We start from the raw sequence: 9188 nt of genomic DNA on the forward strand, positions 1-9188 counted from the left end.
GGGAAACTAAGACACCTACTTCACAGCCCTTCCTCGCATGGTGTTGGTGTAAGTTTGGACTAGAAAGTTAGGAAGCATCTTGAGAGGGAAACAGGGTTGTAGAACCATAATATTGCAGCAGCCACAGGGCGGCAGCATGAGGAAGGGGCTCTTCCCTCAGTTACTGCTTCCTTGGCTGTCTGGTAACCCGCACTCAGCCTCATCACACACCTCCCGTCCTCATCTCATTCTTGCGACAAGTCTCAGGCCACCCTAATACTCTAAGCAGCTTCTGGGAAAGTTGGGAGCAACAGCTTCAGCAAGAAGGTATTTCTAGGCTGTCGCGCCCCCTTCCTCCCACCCTGCCATCACTGTCGGGGGCGTGGGCTCCCGCTCTGCCCGAGAGAATGGAAGGCCTCTCCCTGCGCACTGGATGGGCACAGTGCTCTTCCGAGCCTAGACGCCCTCAGCTAAGGGGTCTCTGCCTGGGTCCCCTCAAGGTTGTGACGCAGACGCGAGGACTAGGACGCCCAGAGGCTGAAACTTGCCGACCTGTGTCTGGAAACCTTGTCCCTCCAATGTTATCCCTGACCTCTTGGCCCCATTTTCCGACCCCTTGGCCCCTGTGTCCCAGGGAGAGAGAGCAGGCCTGTTGGCCAGCAACCTGACCTGTGGGGTGAGTCTGGCTCTCTAGCTGGGAAAGGAGGACGCTGGCCTGTCTCAGAGTCTGGTCCCTTGAAGAGAAAGTGTCCAAGGTATTTTTGCTGAGACAGAACTCCAGGAACAGGCGCTCTGCTCTTACCTGGAGTGGCCCTGCCCTGGACCACGGGGTTGAGCAGTACCAGCAGTAACACCGTCAGAGCCGCTGCCCAGGGGCCCTCAGGCACCTGCAGGACCATCGTGGAGCTGAATAGGGTGGTAAAATGTGGAGAGTTGCAGTCAGGAAAAGAAGGACTCAGTAAATGGAGCTCCTGGCTCAAATATTAGAGACCATGAACCAAATAGTCTCATGTGATCCTGGGATTGGACAGACTCTGAGAAAGGAACCAATAGGCACTGAGCCTTGTGTGAGTCATCACTCACCGGGCAGACGGCTGGTGTGAAAGGTCTGACAATGTGAAGTGTGTGATGCAGGTCAGATGGCAGATGGAGGACAGTGATACTCATTTTATTAATAACAAGTGGGAAAGTCATGAGGATGTGGGAGATCCCGTGTTTCCTTGGCTCTGAAGGCGATCTCAAACATTCTGCTGGCCCAGCTGTGGGGACTGTCACTCCCCCAACCCTGTCCCACCTCACACACCCATAGGACATGGTGTGGGGTAGAACAAGTTCTATCTCAGGGTGTGAAGTGTCAATCAGTGGCATGATTTAAAGCGATTAGAGTGCCCATCCCAGAACTCAAAATGAGACCTGAAGTCTCTCTGCTGTGCCTTTGCTCAAGGGCATGTTTAGGATTAGCAGCCGTCCATGTGTTCTTTCTCTCCGAGGCCTGTTAGTCCTGAGATGTGCAGGGGACCTGAGGTCCTTCCATAGGGCTGTCATTAGGGTCAGCAGGGCTGAGTCTAGGGACCTTTCACCTGAGAGTATGGACATACTGGCTATACTACCAAATAAGAATGTAACTCTAAGTTCATTGTCTCTTTTGGCCTTCAATTCTTTGTCTTCAATTTGGGGATTATATAACCTGCCTTTATGGCAATGCATTTAAGGTCAAATTAGATAAACAGATCTGAAATTTCTTTGGAAAAGTAAAGTTCATAGAGAATGGAAATAGGCCCATAAAGGAGGAAGGAAAGGAAAAAATCATCAAAGACCCTACCTCCTCCAAAGCATGTGATTCTCTTGTATTAATAGTCAATATTTTTCTAAACTTTTGAAGAACATTACACGCTTATAAATGTGATTCTGTTGGATCACCAATTCTAATAAAGAAAATGTCAAACTGGCATCATTTCTTTATATAGATATTAAAATGTAAATAAAATGCTAGCATGTGAAATGGTAAGAAAAAAAGAATTATATAGCATAAGGTTTCAATTAGGAATGAAGAATGAATACAGAGTTATGGGGAAAAGCTCAGGTTCTTCAGTAAAATTGCCTGGGTTTGACTCCTCTCTTTGTCATTTACCTGCTATAGACAATTAGACAAATATAATGCTTAACTCCACAATGTCTCAGCTCATTTATTTTTCTTTACTTATTATTTTTATTTTTTAGAGATAAGGTCTCCCTCTATCACCCAGGCTGAAGTGTAGTGTTGTCATCATAGCTCACTGTAATCTCAAACTCCTGGGCTTAAGTGATCCTCCCACTTGAGCCTCCTGAATAGCTGGGACTACAGGCACTCATCACCACCCCAGCTAGTGGTGTGAATTTTTTGTAGAGATGAGGATCTTCCTATGCTTCCCAGGCTGGTCTAGAACTCCTGGGCTCAAGTGACCCTTCCATCTTGGCCTCCCAAAGTGCTGGGATTACAGGTATGAGCCACTGTGCCTGGCCTGTAATTTATCTTTAGAATGGACATTAATAATATTACAAAGGTATCCAGGAATAGAAAAATACTTAAACATAAACTTCATTCAAGTTAATTAAAACCCACGAGTTGAAACTATAAAACTTCTACATAAAAGAATAAATAAGAGTAGATTTCTCAGGCAGGTGGGCCCGAATAAAGATCAGTTATATTTTCAATCAGCTAATGCATTTATCCTTAAATACCAGCAGAATATTTTTATAACTTGAAGAAATAACTTTAAAACCATTTAGAAAAAAACAGTGGGCAAAAACATCAAAGATCATCTGAACGTTGAGGATGGGGGTGGGTGTGAGGAATGAAGGGAATTATATAAAACATTTGGCATCAGAAGAATGTGTGACCTGTCTTGTTGAGCCTCTTTCTCTAACTCTCAAAATGAACTACGAATCAGGGTTCCCTTGGCCATGCTGGTCCTTGAAAATTCACCTATCTCGTCCCCAGCCCTTCCAGTGTTCGCTCTACCCAGCAACAGAGAATGTCAGTTCTGTTACTTCTCTGATTGGTTAAGCCTAGCCATGCTGATTCCTCTCCACCCAGTTTGGCCGTTTTCAGGTGATAGAAGCCCATAATTTCAGAGCTCTTGTCTGCCCCCAGCCTGCCTCAGTTCCTCATTACTGTTCCTCTGCTCACAGTCGTCAACTGCAGAGCCCACAACGTGTTCCCTGAAGAGAGAATGGTCCAGAGCAGAGCTGTGATCCTCGGAGCCCTCTCCTTGGCTTTCGCGCTGCGTCTGCAAGGAGCTGGGGCCATCGAGGGTGAGTGCCAGGGGGATGTGAGAGCATCGGGCGAGAGGTGGGGGCAGGCTACTCTGAACTGTTTCAGGAATTAGAGATTTTAGGGACTTGTTGATGTATTTCCTCTATGTCCTTTTTCTCTCTTCTTTCCCTAGTGTGGGGTTCACTGTTGGTCCTTTTCGCTCTAATGATAATAATAGCAATAGCAGCCACAATTTACTAGACACCTGTTTAATTTCTTTCTGATTTACATTTCACAAGGACCTTCAGTGAAGATATTATTACCTCCATTTTAGAGGTGAAAAAACTGAAGGTCAAAAAGATTAATGTATTTGCTAAGGTTACACACCAAGTTGAAGAGCCAAGGTTTAAGTCCAGACCCAATTCTGATGATCATACTCCCCAGACTTCTGCACACAGTGACTGTCTAGCTGAGCCCTGCAGGGACCCCACACCCCTCGTATCTCTCCTGGATCCCCAGCCTCTGCTCTGTGTGGCTGCTTCTGAGGGACCCAGAGTCGTGGGCTCCGTGTGCTGGAAGCTAGCAGAGCAAGTGCCAAGAGTGTTCCTGTATTCCCCCTGTCGCCCAGGACCGAGGACCCTTCCCTGGTCTTTGTGGGTGGTCCACAAGCTTCCTTTGTCAGGACAGCAGTGCTGCATGTTTTTGTTCACCTTGTGATTCAGGTCTTGAAGACCCAGGGGACCACTGGGAGCCCAGACTTTGATAACCACAAGGACTCAGCCAGGGATTATAAATGGTGATGAATACATTTTCTTCCGTGGCGGACATCAGGGGGCATCAAGCCTGGGCATGATATTGCCATCCAAAAATCTAGTGATGTGAAGGATTAGAATTTAAAACATAAAAGATGCACCCTGGCCCCCAAGCAGCTTTATTTAAGGTGTGGGGTCCCAGGGTGTGCAGAAGTAAAGAGGAGGTGAGGGAGAACCGGAAGTACCTGCCTATTGCCCTGATGGTCACTTTGTATTACAATATACACGGTAAAGAATATATCGTCACATCCTTGGTAGATACTACTAATTAACTCAGCTGTATCTGTAGTGCTTCCCTCCCTACTCGTTCCTTCTCTCTCAACACATAAACATATTCTTTATCGTAAAAACATAAATATAAACCAACCAATACAAAACAACTTTGCCTTCACGCTGCATCCTACCCTCGTAGCTAAGCTTCTGATTTTTGTCTCCAATACAGTACTGAGCATACTCATGTCTTAGCTGTCAGGAACCTCTACGTAAGATCAAATCCAGTGGGTACTTCATGTCTCTCTGACTTCAGTTCTTGATAATATCTGCACTGTAATCCACTTTTTTTCTGGTTTCTTATTGGAACTTTTTTTTTAAGATCCTCCTTTAACTTGCTCTATCCTTATTTTTCTCATATTTTTCTGGATCCCCTTACTCTCCTTTGAAAATGCCCCTTAATTATCATGTTCCCCAGAGCTATACCCGCAGCTCTCTGCGAGTCTTATTTTTTGCAGTCTTCCTGGAAAAACTCATCCAGCCTTCACCTGCCACTGATGGCTCTCAGTTCTCTGGGCCAAACCCCTCTTCTGAGCTTAACCATCAGATACAACTGTCTATGTGTCATTTCTACTTAGATGACTTTTGAGTATTCTGAATGCAGTATGTCCCACACTGAACCCAACATCTCCCAATGCCACTATCTTCCTTTATTATCCTTTTAAATTAATGGAATCAAGATGATTGCATTGGGTTGGGGAGATGGATACAAAGGATACAAATGTATCGAAGGATACAAAATTTCATTTAGATAGGAGCAATAAGTTCAAGAGTTCTATTGTACAACATGGTGACTATAGCTAATAACAATGTATTGTAGTCTCGAAAATCACTGAGAGAGTGGATTTTAAATGTTTCACCACAAAAAATAGCTGTGAGGTAATGTATATGTTAATTAGCTTGATTTAGCCATTCCATGATGTATACATATTTCAAAACATGTTGTACACAATAAATATGCACAATTTTTGTCCAATAAAAATAATTTAGAAAAGTGATGAGAGAGAGAGGGAGAGAGAGAGAGAAATGATTGCATTGGCCAGTGTAGGGCTGCAAACTCACAGGGAAATCCATGAGTCAGCTGGTTAGACTAGATGAGCCCTGAAGTCCCTTTGCACTCTTATTCATCTGTCATTCTAAACCAGAAGCTCCATATATTCATTGCTTTATTTAACGATGGTATTTGCTTTTATCCTCTTATGTTTGCTGCTTCTTGCAAACTAATAAAGACTAAGAAAAAAATAAATTAAATCCCACAGGTGTTTCAAACTCTGCAACAATTTGTAGTTCCATCAAAAACGAAATAAAAACATAAATTAAGAAACAAGTTTGGAACCAATGCCAAAATAACTGAGTATAGTAATTAAAGGGTATAGTAATACTCTTTAATATGCCTAAAATGAAAATTATTATCAACAAAGCCACACACGCTACAGTTTCATGTTCATAGATGAAAACAGAAATTTAAAGACTGTAAAGAGGATGAAAATTTGAAGGATGTTTTCTTCTCCCTGACAATTTTCTATTTTTTCTCCCTTTTCTGTAAGAAGAAAATAAAATTTTTGCCTCCCCTGCTCCTATAACTCTACAGATAATTTTATACCTGTGGTCCTAGAAGAATTGAGATCTTATGGGGAGACAAAAACTTCTCTATTAGTTCCACCAATAGCTGTGTAAACTCATGCAGGTTGCTTAATCTCTCTGCATTTCCTGAGCTGTAAAACAGTATGTTACGTGTTTGCTTCATAGGGTTATTGTGACAATTGAATAAATGAAATATGTGAAGTATTTAGAACAACGCCGGGCACATAGTAAGTGTTCAACAACAAATGCTACTTGTTATTGTTATTATTACTATTTCAGGGCAGTCAGGATGCCCAGACTTCCAAAGACCAGGAAGCAGCTTGACTTCTCTATGATATTATTCTCATTTTGTTCCTCCCTCATTTCCTTATAACTGCTCTTGTCTGTTCTGCATCGTTTCCTTTTTGGTGTTACTCCTTCCCGATATGTCCTTCCTTTGACCTCTTTCCTTCTGCCTTTGTATGTGCATAAATCTTTATTCATTCTCTGGCCTCCACCACTTACATATTCATACTTATGTTTTGCTACGTTTTTCTCTGCTTTCTCTATGCAGCCGACCATGTGTCAACTTACGCTGCGTTTGTACAGAAGCATAGCCCGTTAGGAGAGTATATGTTTGAGTTCGATGAGGATGAGAAGTTCTACGTGGATCTGGACAAGAAGGAGACCGTCTGGCGTCTGCCGGTGTTTGCCCAAGCCTTTTCCTTCGAGGCTCAGGGTGGGCTGGCTAACATCGCCATATTGAACAACAACTTGAATATCATGATCCAGCGTTCCAACCACACCCAGGACACCAATGGTACTGCCTGTCTTTGCTTCTTCCTCTATAGCCCAACTGGGAAGGGATGGGAGGGCCCCCCTGCCACAGCCAGAGTGGGAGAACCAGAGGCCTGCTGCTGGGCGGTCCTCTTCCCCTGAGTGGCCACGGGCTTACTCCAGTGCAGCCGAGGGCTTCATTGTTCCTTCTCGCGCTGGAGAAAGCTGAGCTGAGTGAGGTCGGCCGGTGGGGTGGGACTCCCGGCTCCGATTCAGGAACCCAGAGGTACCGTGAGGTCTGAGCCTGACGTGGACAGCACTCCGGAGGTGCAGCCTCTGTGCTTCATCCCAGAACAGGCGACTCACCGGGTCCTGTTTTCTCCCAGAGCCTCCGGAGGTGACTGTGTTTCCCAAGGAGCCTGTGGAGCTGGGCCAGCCCAACACCCTCATCTGCCACATCGACAAGTTCTTCCCGCCAGTGCTTAACGCCACGTGGCTGCGCAATGGCCAGCCGGTCACCGAGGGCGTCGCTGAGAGCCTCTTCCTGCCCAGAACAGACTACAACTTCTACAAGTTCCACTACCTGACCTTCGTGCCCTCGGCCGAGGACGTCTATGACTGCAAGGTGGAGCACTGGGGCCTGGACGAGCCATTCCTCAGGCACTGGGGTACGGAGCCCATTCTCCTCTCCCTAATCTCCCTGGCACCCTCTGCTCCCAGGACCGGGTGCCCTCTGCACCAGCTTTCCCCACCCGCCGGCCTCAGTGCATCTCCTTCGACCCCCAGCACAGCCCAGGCCGGCCCCGCCCTCACTGCACCTTCTGACCCCGCCCCCTTCGTTGTTCCGCAGAGGCCCAGGAGCCCGTCCAGGTGCCTGAGACGACGGAGACCGTGCTCTGTGCCCTGGGCCTGGTGCTGGGCCTGGTGGGCATCATCGCTGGCACGGTCCTCATCGTAAAGGCTCTGCGTTCCGGTCGTGACCCCCGTGCCCAGGGGCCCCTGTGAGGTATTGTGGAGACGGGATCTTAGGATACAGTCAGAGGAAAAGAGGAGGGAGCCTAGGATCTGTGCTACACGAGGGAGGGAGGAAACACTCAGTTTGATAAGTGTACGTTGATCTCTTAATGGGTTAAAAGCACTGAGCTGCGTAACAACAACACTGGTAATTTGCTGAGCACTTAATATGCTCAGGCACTATTCTGAGAACTTACACTTACTAACTCATTTCATCCTGACAAATTCTCTATGAGGTAGGTACTATTATTGTCGCCGTTTTGCATGAGCGATACTTAAATCTTTGTACATACACAGAGACATTAAGCAACTTGGCCAAGGTCACATGGCTAGGAAGTAGTGGAGTTAGTGTTCCAATCCAGAAAGTCTGGATCCAAGATTGTTTGCTTAACAACTGCCCTATACATTTGGTCTTATATAAAGAAAAAGAGCAAGTCCAAACTCGCCAAGAGCTCAGAGTCTAGTCGTGAAGCCAGATCCATATTTCTGTACTTAATCACAGTGTGCTAGGTGCCTACGAACTGCTGTCTCTGCTTGGACTCGCTGAATGGCAAAGCTCATACAAAAATGCCCCTTCTGGGACCCTACAGTTTTCTATTTAACATAAAGCTTACCATGTTTTATATATTTATATGTCTCAGTAATTCTCTTCCCATTAACTAGTGATCTTCCGTGCGAGTGACCACATCTAATTCATTATCATTATTATCATTATTTGTGCTGGACCGCAGGCGCAAAAGGTTAAGTCTGTCATGCTCCTCAGTTCATGCATCCCATCATCATTGGTTCCACCAGGTTTTCTCTATTGATTTGTTTGTTCCCTTCTAGCCCTAGTCTTTATTTCCATATTTAACCTCTTATTCCCACCCCCTGGTTAAACATCCATCCATTCTGATGGATTTGATGAGTTTCCTTTTATTTGCATGTATCCTGTATAACATGTAGTGTTGATTAGTGTGCATGTATTTTTAATTAATGAAAATGGAATTATATCATAGATCTAATGTGTACCTCTATCCATTGCTTCCAACTGTTCCATAGTGACTCTGTACTTCCACCTATTTATGTCCCCTTGGGATACCTGGATTACCTCTGGCTCTCCACTGTTGCAAGCAGTCCTTGCATTCCCATGTGGACTTGCATGTGCCCATGGACCTGTATCCCTGGAATGTATGTGCCCTAGGAAGGGGTTGCAGGGTCACTGAGGATGTAACTCCTTAATTTGACTAAGTACTGCCCATCTGTACACCAGAATGGCTGTGCTAATCTGTATTTCCTTTAGCAGCACCCAAAATTTTCTACAACCCTTAAATTCACATCAACACTAGACATTATCCAATTTTCTAATTTTTGCCAGTTTCATGTTCATAAAGAAATATGCTGTTTTATTTTGCATTTCTTTTCTTTCTTTTTTGGGGGGAGATAGAGTCTCACTCTGTCACCCTAACTAAAGGGCAGTGGCATCATCATAGCTCACAGCAACCTCAAACTCCTGGGCTCAAGTGATCCTCCTGCCTCAGCCTCCCAAGTAGCTGGGA

At 45.3% G+C, this 9188-nt stretch overlaps 2 protein-coding genes across 2 annotated transcripts in view; one reads left to right on the forward strand and one right to left on the reverse strand.

Moving 5' to 3' along the window:
• LOC105824384 (HLA class II histocompatibility antigen, DP beta 1 chain-like) overlaps positions 1-932 on the reverse strand; it is a 3227-nt gene extending 2295 nt beyond the window's left edge. The window contains exon 1 of the mRNA XM_012661811.1: positions 782-932. Within this exon, the coding sequence (XP_012517265.1) occupies positions 782-878 (97 nt within the window). The 5' untranslated portion in view covers positions 879-932. The remainder of the gene's footprint in view (positions 1-781) is intronic.
• A 2027-nt stretch (positions 933-2959) lies between these two features.
• The window catches only part of LOC105824385 (HLA class II histocompatibility antigen, DP alpha 1 chain), an 11905-nt gene continuing 5676 nt past the window's right edge, over positions 2960-9188 (forward strand). The window contains exons 1-4 of the mRNA XM_012661812.1: positions 2960-3273; positions 6434-6679; positions 7023-7304; positions 7487-7642. Coding sequence (XP_012517266.1) covers positions 3192-3273; positions 6434-6679; positions 7023-7304; positions 7487-7641 — 765 coding nt within the window. The 5' untranslated portion in view covers positions 2960-3191 and the 3' untranslated portion in view covers position 7642. The remainder of the gene's footprint in view (positions 3274-6433; positions 6680-7022; positions 7305-7486; positions 7643-9188) is intronic.

This window comes from Propithecus coquereli, unplaced genomic scaffold (genome assembly GCF_000956105.1).
Source record: "Propithecus coquereli isolate 6110/MARCELLA unplaced genomic scaffold, Pcoq_1.0 Scaffold734, whole genome shotgun sequence".
Classification (NCBI taxonomy): Eukaryota; Metazoa; Chordata; class Mammalia; order Primates; family Indriidae; genus Propithecus; species Propithecus coquereli.